At 37.3% G+C, this 15,402-nt stretch overlaps 1 protein-coding gene and 1 long non-coding RNA gene across 3 annotated transcripts; one reads left to right on the top strand and one right to left on the bottom strand.

The window, feature by feature from the left end:
- Nucleotides 1-5,919: 5,919 nt before the first annotated feature.
- LOC103403984 (probable transcription factor KAN2) lies at nt 5,920-13,538 on the top strand. 2 transcript variants are annotated; one of them, XM_008342838.4, is made up of 6 exons: nt 5,920-7,023; nt 7,138-7,214; nt 9,340-9,385; nt 9,488-9,662; nt 10,888-10,960; nt 13,308-13,538. In XM_008342838.4, exons 1-6 carry the CDS (start codon nt 6,336-6,338, stop codon nt 13,455-13,457), a joined length of 1,209 nt encoding a protein of 402 aa, XP_008341060.1. In that variant the 5' UTR covers nt 5,920-6,335; the 3' UTR covers nt 13,458-13,538. The 2 variants fall into 2 exon arrangements, with proteins under 2 accessions (XP_008341060.1, XP_008341059.1); XM_008342837.4 differs by having other exon boundaries at nt 5,922-7,023; nt 10,885-10,960.
- On the bottom strand, nt 11,999-12,724 carry LOC139193191 (uncharacterized). The gene is made up of 2 exons (XR_011577601.1): nt 12,465-12,724; nt 11,999-12,364 (listed from the first exon to the last, which is right to left on the bottom strand). It is a non-coding gene; the product is annotated as an uncharacterized lncRNA (long non-coding RNA).
- Nucleotides 13,539-15,402: the final 1,864 nt, after the last annotated feature.

The following is a 15,402-nucleotide window of genomic DNA, read 5'->3' as shown; positions in this document are numbered from 1 at the left end:
TATTCTAAAGGATGAATTGGATACCAAAAGATGGATGGGTTCAGAATACCAAGTCTGGTAGAGTAATTGAGTAATCCAAACAAGAAAACAATTCGTTGAGGATATGTTGAGGAGATTTAATCTGAATGGGACTACCTCGGCACCAGGTAAAAGTTGCCACTATAAATTGAAGAGGATGTGTAATGTTCAAAGCCTCTTCAAATCAACATACAAATCCGCCTTGCACAAAATTTGGCTCTAAGAAAACCCTCTCATCTTTGAGAAAACACTGACCTTTTTAACTTTGTCAAACATATCTTTAGTTATGCTTAATAGCATTGTGGTTGGCAATCGAAGACACCCGTAGTTAGGATTAACAGCACTGGAGCCGTAAAATCAAGCTACCAAAGAACATCTTCAGTTAGGTTTAACAACACTGCTTTGAGACCGACTTGTTATTGATCCAAGTCTCAGTCAACAAGGAATCTTTGAGTCCTTGCTGGGAGAGGTCACTTTATTAGCTTTTTCGGCAAAGTGAAGTGTTACCAGGTTACATTGTTTGACACTTTGAAAGCCAAACCTATTTTATGATTGGATATTCACAACTACATTTCAGAGTTCGACATTTCGACGGTCGAACCATATTTACAACCAAGACACTTATCTCTTTTGAGTATTTATGTCTACAGTCTGGTACCGATTTATTGCATTTATATTAGCACAAATATAATCACAGCGAATGAGCTCGGTGCTGACGATTCAAGAACTTCGAAGAAATTAGCAGCCTTGTCTTTAGGCTCTAGAACCTATAGGTTGAGGTGAGTTCCTTCCTTGATTGTAGTCGCAGTGCATTCGACATCACCACCAACACATTCATTCACTCACCAACCGAGCTCGGTCGTCGAGTTAGTACGCCCTGCATTCAAACAAAAGACGTAGTTAGCTAATTAGTTATTTGGCCTACATGCCACGTAGGCTAAATAGTTTTTAAGGTCAACATTTTGGTACTCTTAGTGGGACTTAATCCTAAATAACTACAAAGTTCATGACCATCGAAACACGCAACATCAAGAAAAAGCCAATGATGGGAAAAGTAACCGGAAATCAAACATCCGTGAACCAAATGGTAATACCCATAATTACAAAAACGACACAAGATCTACCTGTTGTCGTCACTGCTGAAATTGTACACGCCGAGAAGTGGAAATTAAACTTGACGGGCAGAGACATTTGGCTACAGTTATCACTCAAATCACTTAGCCTGCCGACGTCGGCCTTCCAGAAGGAATACTTGAGGATGTGCCAACGATAATGATGACACATCAGATCTTCTGCCAAAAAACATTTTTTCGGCGTAAACTTCAAGAACATACTCGACATCTTGAGATCATCCTTAAGCGTGAGATTGGCCACTTGAGTCTCAAACAAGAACAGGAAAATTCTTGCCACCAGGGGGCCAATCGTTGGCTAGAATTGTTTGTAAAAGGGTATTGGGAAAGCAGAACTACTACCGAAAGATAAACACATAATTTTCTTCTGTAGAAAAAGAAAATTCTCCCAAGAAAGGAGATACCTAAGTTTTTACCTATCCAGATCGACCTCAACAGTGACAGGGCTAATCCTAAACCTACTCATAACCCACCTCTAATCGGGGAAGACTCACCACTGGTTACAAAGGAGAATCCCCAGCCATCGACTTAGAAGAAGTCTAGTAGATGATAAACTCAGCCACGAAAAGAGGGCTGAAGATCCCCAAGTACATTCACTCGTATCTGCCGTATGTTGAGAAGTTCGAGTATCATGAGGATTCAAGATTCTTGATTATAGCCTCTTCGATGACGAGTCAAGCCTAATCAACCATGACTATCGTAGGTTATTCTTGTTTAACTATTCTTTGACGGCAACATCGTTCTCTTGGAACATCAATTTGTCACCAAATTCAATGCAGACTTGGGATAACTTGGCAAGAAAGCTCCACGAACAGTTTCATAGACTTGGAATGGAGGTTTCAACCTCTTCATTAACCAGGATGGCCCAGGTATCCGATGAATCTTCGGCCCAATACCTATATAGATTCAAAGTAGCTAATAATTGGTGCCGAGTACGCTTTCTTGAGGCTTAGTATGTGTGGGTAGCTCAGACCAGCCTGAATATGGAGTTATAGAAAAAGTTCCTCGGCATGAACTTTCAGGATATGTATGAGTTGGTTGAACATCTGGAACAATATGACTCTTTGCTCAGGAAAGAAAACAATACAAAGACCTCATCATAGGCGATTATGTACAAAAATCCAAGTGTGAGTTATGCTTCGACCAACGATACTAAGGCTCAGTATGCTAGTGCTGATGCAGCCAAAATTGTGATCGACAAACCATTTGTGTACAAGGCATTAACTCATGCTAACATTGAGGATACAATAACTCATACTGCTTCGGCCGAAGCTGTGATAAAGACACCAAAGGTTTATACTTTAATATTACTAAGGCTGATGCAATTTTCAACCAGCTATTGGCAACCAAGATAATTAAGCTTCAACCCATGCATAATATACCGAAAGTCGAAGACCTGAAAGGCAAAGTATATTGCAAGTATCCCAACTCTGCCAAAAATGCGACCAACAACTATGATGTTCAGAGATGCCATCCAGACTTAGTTAATGGAAAGTTAAAATTTCCTGAGAAAACCCAAGTATTGGTTGACACAAACCCATTCCCGGATGCAACAACAAACATGGTCGATGCTTGCCTACCGAAGAAACATTTGCAAAAAATAATAAGGGAGTTTATCAAAATGCATCACGTCCCTAAGCAAAACTCTCAACAAAGATTGAAGATTGACTTATCCCAGAATGAACCACCAAAGATGTAACCAAACTCAACATATTTGATCAACTTTATACATGAGTTGAGTTCAATTCCGAATGGCTAATTATAACTATAGTCGGTCTAAAAGTACAGCGTTGCTAAGATGGATTTCGTCCTAATCAGGGGCACCATTTGAAGAAAAACACGATGGTTCGGTGGTTGAGTCTCAACCATGTAGCCAAAGTCTAGGATCAGACCAAAGGGGAGTCTTTGGTAGACTAGGTCCCCAGTCCACCAAACAGAAGCTTTCGGTCCGACAAAAGCTTAACTTTGATGGGCCATTCTACGACGAAGAATACTTTGTCCAAAGGTTTGTCAATTCCAGTTTCTCATCCGTACTGAGAAACTTCAAGCCACTAAAACTGAGGCACCATTAATGAAATGGATATAATCTACTTGTTGGAGCCCACACGATCATGTATATATCCCAGAAGTGAAGGCAACAACGTAATGGTTGTAATGCTTGGCGTCGTGCCCAAGCAGCCCAAAATGCTCGAGCCACGCCTACTTGGAAACCCAAGGCGAACAAATAGGAAGATCATGCTGATCTTATCCTTACAATTTTGACAGAAATCGCCGAAGTGAAGAAACCAGAGACGATGACTTTTGAAGCGAAGATTGAGGAATTTAAGAAACAAATCAAACTATTGCTTTGGCTTGGAGAGATGAAAGCTCGCATTAAGTACTTAAGAAAGGAAGTTGAAGAGAAAGTTCACATACCAACGCCACAAGATCCATTGATCAAGGTTCGGCGTAACTGAAATCCACCTTTTCCGGTGAGGCATTGGCCTATATGCGGAAGTTTCACAAAAGATATTCTGCTAATGCCTTATATGGTCTTCCCATAGAATGCCAGAAATATATTGACTTGGCTTTAATAAGTCCAGCTGCCGAACATATCATTCAAATACGGTCAGATCCAGCCATGAAAACGAGGTTCAAGCATATTCGCAAAGATGGCGCTTTGGGTTTTGAAGTCGAACCATATTCCGACATTGATCTAGTAGAGTTACACTTTTCTTTGGATGATATGCGGTATTTACGTGGTCATTTCACGTATTTTTGGTTGTCTCTTTGTTTGGCCTTACTAAAGAGGAGAATGCACAGGTCGATCTCCTATATGTGTACTTAGACACCCGGAAGGCCATAATTTTTTTTTCAACGCCAAGAATATAAGAAGGCTCAAGCAATTGGCAAGATCAAATAAAGCTTAACAGACAAAATGACCATTTTAAATTCGGCCGTTGGACATTCGAACGCGATGTCCCAATATGATGATGTATTTATGGCCATTCTCCCAGATGATTCAGCCATAAAAAAATCTAAAACTGATCCTAACAACAGCAAAAGCCATTCTCCCAAGGATTCTTTATGGCATGTGGACATGTAATTTTGAATTTAGGGTAATCTCAACAGAACCTAGAAGGCGCATCAGCCACTGGATCTGACCGTGCGCACATCTGAGTCGTAGAAAGTTTGTTATTGGTGAGCTTGCCCGCAACCAATCCCACCACCCTAGGTTGCTGACTCGCATGAAGTTGCATGGGCTGGCGTTTGCTGCTTATCTTCATGTAGGCTTCTCTCCACTTACAACCTTATCCTTTTGGGGTAGGTACCAATCTTAAATTCCCACCCCTAAGCCCAAAATCCCAAAATTGCCACCCCAAAATTCACCTCTTGGAGAAGAACTAGATCCAAATTTTGGGTTTTGTTTGTTTCCCACCTCTGCTTAGCGACAACCCAAGAGGCCATGATCTATTAAATCCCTATGTGCAAGATCTAGCTATTAGTCTTTTGGACTCTTAGTGGTACGTACCATGAAAATTAATTGGAAGTCTAGCTGCAATGGTACCTTATCACTCAATGACATGAGTTTTATTCAAAGATCTAATTAACTTTGCAAAGGTCCATTAGATCCCTATATGAAAATCCAACTATTGGTTTCCTGGACCGGTATATACCATGAAAAAAAGAAGGTATAATAAGACTTCAAATTCTAGAAAAAAAGTAGCTAAATATTATCCAATACTGAAGAGTAATGCTAGGGAGACTAAATGATAATGTTGGGTGTTTAATATTTGGATATCCTGGACCGGTATATACCATGAAAAAAAGAAGGTATAATAAGACTTCAAATTCTAGAAAAAAAGTAGCTAAATATTATCCAATACTGAAGAGTAATGCTAGGGAGACTAAATGATAATGTTGGGTGTTTAATATTTGGATAATGCTGGAGACCAAAATTTTAAACCAAATGATGTGTCACCAATAGGAAATAAGCATGTTATTAACACTTAAGTAATAATCCAATTATCAACATCCACATCATTTGGTTTACATAATTTGGTTTAAAAATTTGGTCTCCCTAACATTATCCTTAATTTTTATAGTTAAATGATCATGACTCTTTGGTGACTGAACGAAACAAATAAAGACTGAATTTGGAGAAAATTGGAGACAATTATTCTACACCATAGGATGTGGAAATCAGTGTACAATCATGATGCGTGTGGGCGTGTTCAATTTAGGGTTTGCAAAAGGAGCACAAACAAACCAAAGGTTTTTGCTCAAAGACTCTGTTTGCGCGTGGGGGTTAGAAATTTTTTTACAAGTATGAGTTGTTGAGGAAGGGGCATATGCATACGTTAAAGTTCATTTACACTCAAATTTTCTTTTTTGGCTTCCTTTTTCCTTTTTTACTTTCTCCTCTAAAGAAAAGAGGTAACACTACTTTTATACACAATACCCCAAATCCAAATCCAAACCACCCCTTCTTTTATTTACAAAAAAAAAAAAAAAAAAAAAAAAAAAAAAAAGAATAGAAAGAGGTATAGCGATAAAGGAATCAAGTGATTAGAAAGAAAAAATGTCTCAAAAGTGATTAGAAAGAAAAAATGTCTCAAACTTTATTTACTATTTCTCTTTATCTTACTTTCTTACCCTAGCTAGTAGTAGTACCCTAACCCCACGTCCACAAAATAATCAAACACCTTCCCTTCTCTCTCTCTCTCTCTCTCTCTCTCTCTCTCTTAATTTCTCTTTCTATAGAGCCCCTCAAGGGTCATTTTCTCACATATACTTCACACAAAAGAAACATCCATTCACTTCATAACTTGTCATTTCTTCCCCCTCTCTCTCTCTCTCTCATCTCAATGTGAAATCTCTCTGCAACTACCCCCACACAAATTGATCAAAACCCATCTACTAAAAATACCCAGAAATCCCTCCAACACCTGAAAATCCCTAACCCTAATCAGATCACCAAGGAAGCTAGCTGACTAGCTCACACAATACATATATACAAACACACACTGTTATTTCCCAGCACAAGGAAGAAGAAAGTGCTCATAGACATACAGGAGGGAATCATAAACAAGCTACACACACACACACACACACACACACACACACACACACACACACACACACACATATCTACATAGGGCTTGGGAGAAGGAAATTTAGAGAAGGAGGTGGGGAGATCAATTATTGATGGAGCTGTTCCCTGCACAACCAGACTTATCTCTACAAATTAGCCCTCCAAACAGCAAACCCTTGTCCTCCTCCTCATCAACTAGTTGGAGGAGAAGCAGTCATCATAGTCATCAGGAGGAGATGGATTTGGGGTTTTGGAAGAGAGCCTTGAAATCCCGAAACTCCACCTTCGATGAGCTTTTGAACACCAATCATCGTCCCCACCACTGCAGTAATATTAAAACCAGTACTAGCTGTAATGGTGGTAATGGCAATCTTTTCCATCCCTTTCAGTTTCAGCAAAGCCATTACTTTCCACAAGTTCCCCAAGCAGATGTGCAACAACAATTACAGCAATCGGAAGAGCTGCTTGGGTGTTTGAGACCCATTAGAGGAATTCCACTCTATCAAAACCCTCATCCTCCTCCTCCTCCTAATAATTTCTTCCCATTTTCTTCTTCACAAAAGCCGGTTAATTTCGATAATAATTCCGCAACCTCTACCTCTACAATTTCTAGTTCAACCCCACTATTTCAAGCAGCTGCTTATCATCATCATCGTCAAGGTCATCATGGTGGTCTTCTAAGATCCCAAATTTTCTCTCGGTTTCCGGCCAAACGAAGCATGAGAGCCCCTCGGATGCGTTGGACTACTACTCTTCATTCCCGCTTTGTTCATGCAGTTGAGCTTTTGGGTGGCCATGAAAGTCAGTACTCACTCTCTCACTCCCCTCACTCACTCACCAATTATTTTCTTCTTCTTTTTTTCTTCTGTTAAATTCAATTATTAATTTAGTGGGTTTTAATTTAATTATGATAAGGGGCAACACCAAAGTCAGTTCTTGAGCTAATGGATGTCAAAGATCTCACCTTGGCACATGTTAAATCTCACTTACAGGTAACAACCTATCTTTAATTCTTTCATTATACCTGTCTTCTTCTTCTAATTTTGTGAAATAGGTAGCTATGGAACCTTTAACTGCATTTGTGTATATAGCTAGCTAGCATGCATGTTTGGCTTTTGTTCTAGCTTCCATCTTAATTAATTAGTTCTTGAAGATGTGTCACCTCTCAATTAACTTGATTGCAGGCCTCTCTCTCAGTTTGAAATGTTATAAAACTACATTAGTTAGTTAATATTATACATTAAGAAGGTGCTAGCTATGTGTTATTTATTATTGAATTAAAATATAAATGTGTGTGTGCTCGCGCCAAACTCCAATGGTGTTGTTTTTGTGCAGTGCAGAAGAGACTGTTTTCTTTCTACTTGCGATAGATTAACGATAGATAGATTAGATCTGATGGTTCTGCTTCTTCTGCAAGCTCATAATGAACGGCTGTTTACTTGGAAGAATGAACAGTCCATCCCAAGTTAGAGAGATAAATAATCAATGCTTTCTCTCTCTCTCCTCTCTGCCATCTCCCCTCTGCAGAGAGAAAAAGAATAGGAGAGAAAGAGAAAAAGAGTATGCTACTGACTTCTGAGATGTGAGATGTATGCATCGATTTTAGAAATCGAGTAAGACAAAACCCAAGAAATTCAAAATGAAGTCAAGCTTAAAACACTCCATCCATCAATCTATCTTTTGTATTTATTAGGATATATTATTATTAAACAAATATATATAAAGAAAAAGAAACAAATAGACAAGTACAGAAACATCATCATTTCTCAATGATATCTTTTGCAGATCGGATCCATATATGGGTTCCATTCTAACCACACCTGTCCTGCATTTCTAACCTTAGTTATGTTGGAAATTATATATTATAACATTAATTTATAATATTTAATTTCTGTATAAATGAAAAATAAGGGTAAAGTGTTATAGTTAAATTCAAATTCATGAGTTGTGTCTATTTATTGGAACTTTAGGCAACAGTCACAATGTTTTAAAATAGGTGGCTTGAGTTCTATATAAACTTAAACATCCCACTTGTCTAATGAATCAGAAAGAAAAAAAGAAGAGTTTTCTCCAATGTCTTTTATTTTTTGTTAGTCAAACTCCGAGTTATGTCTTAAGAGTACGAAATATATGAAATTCGCTAGAGTACGAAGATTGAAGTTCTTTGACTTCGGATTATAGATTGTTGAATTCTGGGAGACGAACGCCTACTGAACTACAAGCACAAGAGTAGGGGCGAAATTCTGTCTTTAGGACATTGCATTTATGCAAGTCTCAATCTCCAAGTCTGTTAGTCTTTCTTACTTTATAATTTTAATAATTAAATGAAAAATAGTGTTAACCATATTTCTTAGAAATGTTATGTTATTTAGGTGCATTCCCTTGTCAAATGATGTATACTTATAGATGAAAAGTTACATCTCTTTAACAAGAAGTACTTGGGTTCTATATAAACTTATGAAACCATTATCATTAAATATAGAAAATAACATAATTAATTACTCTTGAGAAATAGGGTTTCCCCACTCTATTTCTCTCATTCTTCATTTGTCTTCTGAGTCATGTCTTGATGGTACGAAATATATAAAGTTCACCAAAGTCTGAATATTGAAGTGCTTTGACTTCGGATTATAGATTGTTGAATTCTGGGCCTACCGAACTACAAGCACAAGAGTAGGGGCGAAATTCTGTCTTTAGGACATTGTATTTGTGCAAGCCTCAATCTCTAAGTTTGTTAGTATTTCTAACTTTCTCTCTAGTTGTTTATATTACTCTCATATATAATTGATGTTGTGAATTTCTTTATGATTATTATTATTGGAATTCTTGTGTTATTTTCATATTTTCTAATACTGCTCCAACAAGTTATTTGACCCACATATTCAATATACATACATACATAGACATACATTCATACATGAATAATGGAATTTTGCAACATCATCCATATCAATGTTTCTGTATGTACTTGCATTGTGTTCGGACATGTATACATATCTGTTATAAATTAGTTTTTTAGTTGGTCAAATTATGTCCCAAATTATTAGTGTAATGATGCATTGCCTATGCTAATGTAAATGATTATTTATTTATTAATATGAGTTCCAAACATTGCAGATGTACCGGACGGTGAAAACCACTGATAAAGCAGCGGCCTCTTCAGGTTAATAATGTCTCTACTTTTTCCAGAAAATTTAAATGTGGCACATTAAAATTATCTTAAGGGATTCTTAGCATGAATTAATTTGATTGTTTTGTGGTACAGGACAAAGTGATGTATATGAAAATGCTTCATCTGGGGACACCACTGAAGACATAATGTATGAACTTCAGAACCCAAGAAGGTCTTGTGAGCAGCTACCATCACCTCAGCAGGGTTCAAGATCGACTACTGTTCAAAATAATAAGGAGTACTACGGCCTCTGGAGCAATTCTTCAAGGTAGCACTCTAATTAAAAGCTAATTAAATTGCATATTAGTACTGCATACGGCCTCTGGAGCAATTTTTCCACAGAGACCTACAAAAGGGAGCGCTGCATGTCGCTTTTCTCTATTTTAATTTACCTTATTCATTTACTAGTTGTTTGTTGATGATAATTCATAGAATGGCCAGCTGGAACGATAAATCCTGATTGCATGTCCATAATTAATAACCAATTTCAGACTTGACCATTACTCAAATGATACAGTTTATCCTTCAAAAACATTAATAAAGTCATTTCGTGCGCTTTTTTGTCCACTTACACATCACTATATTATTTTTAGCCTTTGGTTTGAGTCAATAAAAGAATAATTAAGGGATAAAAATAAACCCGAGTGCATAAAAGAGAAAAAATATTTCAATGTATACATGTTTTGTTGTTGTCTAGGTTGCCTTGTGTAATTGTTTAAACATTAATTAAATATGCATGCGTGGCGCTCATATATTGTGGCATGCAAGAAAGAAATCACAAAAATAACAAGTAATGATGATGATTTCATTTTTGTCAGTCTCAGTCCACCGCAGAGACATGCTTGAAAATTGACTGAAACTTCATATCAAAGATCATGATGGGGTAATTATAACCTCTTTCATCAAGTGGGCTGTGGGTGCATGGTAAAAAGAAATTAAAAAGAAACCCACCCACACTTGAGTGATCTTGACCCAAAGAAACCTCCTAGCTAGGGTTTCCAATTTCCAAGATTTGGGGCTCTCATTTGACTATCAAAAATCGATTGAGATATCTCTTTCCTTGATTTTGTGGGGCTTGGATATAGAGCTATGTATATATGTATGTATGTAGAGAGAGAGAGAGAGAGAGAGAGAGAGAGATATGCATGCATATATTATCAAAAGTGGCGGAAAACTTAGGGCCAAAGGTAAACCCTAGCCGAAATCTTTGTGCCAAAGCTGTACCCCCTTTGAAAGTTTCTTGTAGTTTGTGAATTGGTAGCTACATTCATATATTCATTTGTTAGTGAATGCATGTCACATGGGAATTCAACTTTATTTCAATCAGCACAAATGCAAAGACTAAAGTGCGAGCGGGGAGAGAGGATCTATAACTATAAACAAGACAGCAGTAAAAGATTGCCTTTTTTTTTTCTCTCTCAGTTTGCTTTTTCATCTGCATGCATGGCTTCCACTGATAGATAATATTCTTTCAATCTGTTGGTTTGCAGCAGAGAAGCTTGGTTGCATGCAAACCCAAATGATTCTGCATCTGCAAATATTATAACGTCTCTCGATGATCAGGAGGTACCAATTCAATACTTTTTGCATTTATGTACGTATTTCCAAGCATATGTATGTTAAGATTTACCTTGCAATATTTTACGCTTTTCATGTATATATCAATTATACGTATGTGTATAGATGTCATGCCATGGGAATCAATGAACAGATTAAAGGTAGTTCTTTTCATTGTTCTCCATCAAGTCGTGCAGATTACTCATAGAGAGGATAAAAGGGATACATAGGCTTTCCAAAAGCTGGTTCCCTTAAAAATTGAAGGGTTAATCTGTCATATTTCACATGTCCCGGTTAAAAATATAGAGTCCTTGTGATATGTAAAAGCTTGTTCATTATTCTCAGTATATATATTTTCCATGTAAATCTCCTTTCCACTAGTGAAAAAAGGTAAATATATAAATAAGTACAAGGTGAAGCCTATTCTCCCATTTATTTGCATAAAATTACAGCAAACTCTCTCATTCATCACAACAATTTATAAACTCCTAGCCCTAGACCAAAAACCTAATCCAATTGACTCACGAGCCCCATAGGTTGATCATGCATGAAATTGGAGACTAGCTAGTGTCACGAGATGAATTATATATAATAACAATGATAGCATTGTCAAAAGATATCACATGAAGTTTCCAATAAATAAATAAATGGGTTAAACTCAGTTTACTACTCTCAAGTTTCATGGTTTTCAACATTTAGTACATCAAGTTTTTTTCGTCCCAGAGTCATACCTAAAGTGTTAATTTTGGGACAGTCTCATACATCTGTTAGTCAATCTGTTAACTCTGCCATTAAATGATGACGTGGCGCCCACGTGGACAATGACTGGGCGCCATGTGTCATTAAAAAAAACTATTAAAATAATTAATTAAATAAAGTAAAAAAAAAAAAAAATCCGCAGATCCCCTTTGTCTTCCCCACCCCGACCCCCCTCCCTTCTCCCTCTGCACATCCGCACATCCATCCTTCCCCCTTCTCCCCAGATCCCCTGAATTCATCGGCATTTCAGCAAACAACTGCAAACCAACACACAACACAAAACCAAAATTAACCAAACCATCATTCAATTTTCCACGCATAAAAACAAATCTTTCCACATTTGCTACATTGTAAGCCAATAAAACACAATCGAAAAGGGCAAAAACGAACCTCTTCATCGTCGGGCTTGCAAATAGTCTTATCGATTTCCCTGGTGTTCTCAATCGTCTACGGGATCTTCTTCGCCGGATGCTACAGAGCGCAATTAACAACACTAATTAGCTAATCAATCCTTTGTCTTCCCCACCCCGACCCCCCTCCCTTCTCCCTCTGCACTTCCACACCCCCTACCACCCTATCCCAATGCGCCGCCTCAAAGACCACGGATCTATGGAAGCAGCTTCTTCCACTCCTTCCCTGTCCTCCCATTTACACCTGCTCCAATTTCCCATTTCAATAACCCACAAAAATCATAAAAACACACCCACAAAACTTATAAAAACAGAGAAACAGAGAGATAGAGAAAGAGAGAGACCGCTGGGATTGACGACGAAAACGAGGTCGCGATGGCGAGCGGAGGAAGACCCATTTTGCAGAATGGAGCGGTCAGCGCACAGATCAGGACCTTTGGGGAGCTCGGCTCTCACAGCCCATAGTGTCGCCATTGAAACTCTCACTCTTCTCACAGCCCATGGTTTCGGTTTTGGTTCTGTCTGTGGAGGGGATGGAGAAGACGAAGGGGGTGGAGGGAATGGAGAAGACGAAGGGGGTGGAGGGGTGGAGAGGTGGAACCGTGGAGGGTCTTCCAGAAGGAAAAAAGGGGGGTTTTGGTTTTTTTATGTTTTTTTTTTAAGCACTTTATTTAATTAAAATTTTAATTATTTTAATTTTTAAATTTTTTTAATGACACGTGGCGCCCAGTCATTGTCCACATGGGCGCCGCGTCATCATTTAACGGTAGAGTTAACAGTTTGACTAACGGATGTATGAGACTGTCCCAAATTTAACACTTTAGGTATGACTCTGGAACGAAAAAAACTTGATGTACTAAATGTTGAAAACCACGAAACTTGAGGGTAGTAAACTGAGTTTAACCCTAAATAAATATATATACAAATGAAAATTGATGAAGATTTAAGGTGCTATAGCTATAGAGAGAATAATGTTATGGGAGTTGCTCAGTTTGTGCAGGCTTTCTACTGTCTAGTGTACTCTTTCAAAGTTTCACTTCCCCTTGATAAATTAGTATTCAATTATTCCCTGTGAGAGTAGTCAAATGTCCTTTGATTCCCGCCTTCACAGTTCACACAGATCTTTTGTTTGGCTTTTTATCTTTTTGTGTATTTATTTATAATTTTATATAAATCTTTTGTTTCAGAGGGAGGACCTGAACATGATGGATCCGAAAGGATTAAGCTATGAGAGAATATCAGATGTAAGCAGCTCCTCAACAAACATTTCAGCAGGAGGGACAAGCTTAAGCCCCAGGAAGCCCAATTTGGAGTTCACTTTGGGCAGGTCACATTGAAATTGAATAGGGAAATAATTAAATCAAATTAAACCTAATTCAATTTCCATGTTTTTAAAATCAATATATATGTGTGTGTTATGTCTCTGATGTCTGGATGAATGGGGGCTGCCATGGGAGAGATGAGAATCAGGTACCGCGCTCATGAAATCAGAGGGACAAAGAAAAAAAAGAAAAAGAAGAGTAAAGGCAGAGCTAAAGAAAGACAAGGAGACAAGAAAGACACAAAAGAAAGCAACAAAAAAAGCATGTCCCTCCTTCCTATCAATCTCCAAGATTCTGATCAAATATATTATTCCTACTTATATATATCAACGGAAAGCCAATTTGGTTTCTCAATGTTTTTGCCAAGATTTTAAAAGACATTAGCCGTTAAATGGGCAGTAGGTTAGAGTCTGGCATCAAGGTGGTTAGGCGGGACTTAGGTGGACTAGACAGATTTATATAAATTTATTATATATCATATAAATAAGTGTATGTTTATACATAAAATACATAATTTTATTAGAATACATAAACTAGAAAATAAAATATAAAATGACATATAGATTATAAAATCCTAAAACTTTAACCAAAAGTATGAGGTGATCCTTGCTATATGCAATTCTATATTTCACCGTAGGTGATAGGGTTCTTTCATTCTTAAGCAGCACCATCATTTGTCTGACCAAAAAAAGCAGCACCATCATTTACCGAAAAAGAAAGAAAATTAAAGCAGGACTATCACATGCTTTACACTTCACGACAAAGGGAAATAAAGAATTTGAGAATATAAACTTATACTAAATTTCTCTTTTTCTCAAAGACTTCATACTAAAATTTCTGAAGCAAAGAAATACGAAAATGCAAACACACAAGGAAAATGGAAAAGATAAAATTTCGACTAGAGATTTTCTCCTTTTAACATCAAAACACTTATACTAATTTTTTTTAATACAGACTATATTATCTACACTTTTATTATTTATGTGTTAAAACTTAAAAGAAAAAGATATGAAAATATTTCATTCTATGGATCATTAATCAAATGTTAACCACATAGTAAAACATTAAAGCATTAATGAAAGAAACATTTACAGCAAGATTGCATGCATGCTGTAAGTTTGTCTTCTTTATATTAGCTTCAACTGGACCTGTCGCGTACCAAAAGGCGAGTCTCAATCAATGGACTTGCAACTTTTTATTTTTAACCTTATCCCGTGTTACTGTGAGTATGAGATGTACCAAATTCTTCAACCTTCTTTGGTTACTCTAGGGCAAGATTTATTCTCATGAGCTTCGAATTAATTGTTTCAGATAATCTGTTATTGTTGATTGCAAATGAGGAAGATATGCAACTGGTGCGAAAAAATTGTAATCTAGTTATTGTGGTAGCATTGGTTGATAAGTTCTCACCAATTCGGGATGTCACCTTATTTACAACATTAAAAGTTATTATTATCCAAGACGAATTTTCATATTTTGAAAATGTTGCGTTATTATTTGGGCCTAGAATATGGGATTTGGGCCAAGAGGAAATAAACCAAGAAGTGAATCTCGGCCCAATAATAAATATTTAGTCCTTGTGACTTTCTCAGCTCGGAAATGGAATGCTAACGATTCGACTGAATCCAAGTGGAATGGGATTGTTAAGGGGTCAGATTGTGATAATGGTTTGGACGAGTCCTAATTGAGTTAGAATTGTTAAAGGATTAGAATGGGTTTTGATAAAAATCGAATTTTTCCAAGAATCAAAACCTGTGGTTGATCAAATAAGGAATGAATTAGGCGCCTAAGGGGACTAGGTTCAGAGTCTTAGTCCAAGTCGAAGTGGCTGAAATCTGACGGAGATAGAGTTTCGATAGAAAAGGGGTTTGGTGAGATAATGTTAAAAATATTCAGGTCCAGCAGCCTTTACATCTCATCCAAGGTTTCTATCTTCAATGGTGATTGACACGTGGCCTAG

Source organism: Malus domestica, chromosome 16 (assembly GCF_042453785.1).
Source record: "Malus domestica chromosome 16, GDT2T_hap1".
In the NCBI taxonomy this organism is placed as follows: Eukaryota; Viridiplantae; Streptophyta; class Magnoliopsida; order Rosales; family Rosaceae; genus Malus; species Malus domestica.
The sequence above is the reverse complement of the archived record's forward strand: the minus strand, read 5'-3'. Positions and strand labels throughout refer to the sequence as shown.

What these genes read in the sequence shown, in the direction of transcription:
- LOC103403984 (XM_008342837.4), top strand. Translation starts at nt 6,336, where the DNA reads ATGGAGCTGTTCCCTGCACAACCAGACTTATCTCTACAAATTAGCCCT. An exon ending in GCTTTTGGGTGGCCATGAAA is followed by an intron (nt 7,024 to 7,137) that starts GTCAGTACTCAC and finishes AATTATGATAAG; the next exon opens with GGGCAACACCAAAGTCAGTT. An exon ending in CTCTGGAGCAATTCTTCAAG is followed by an intron (nt 9,663 to 10,884) that starts GTAGCACTCTAA and finishes GTTGGTTTGCAG; the next exon opens with CAGAGAAGCTTGGTTGCATG.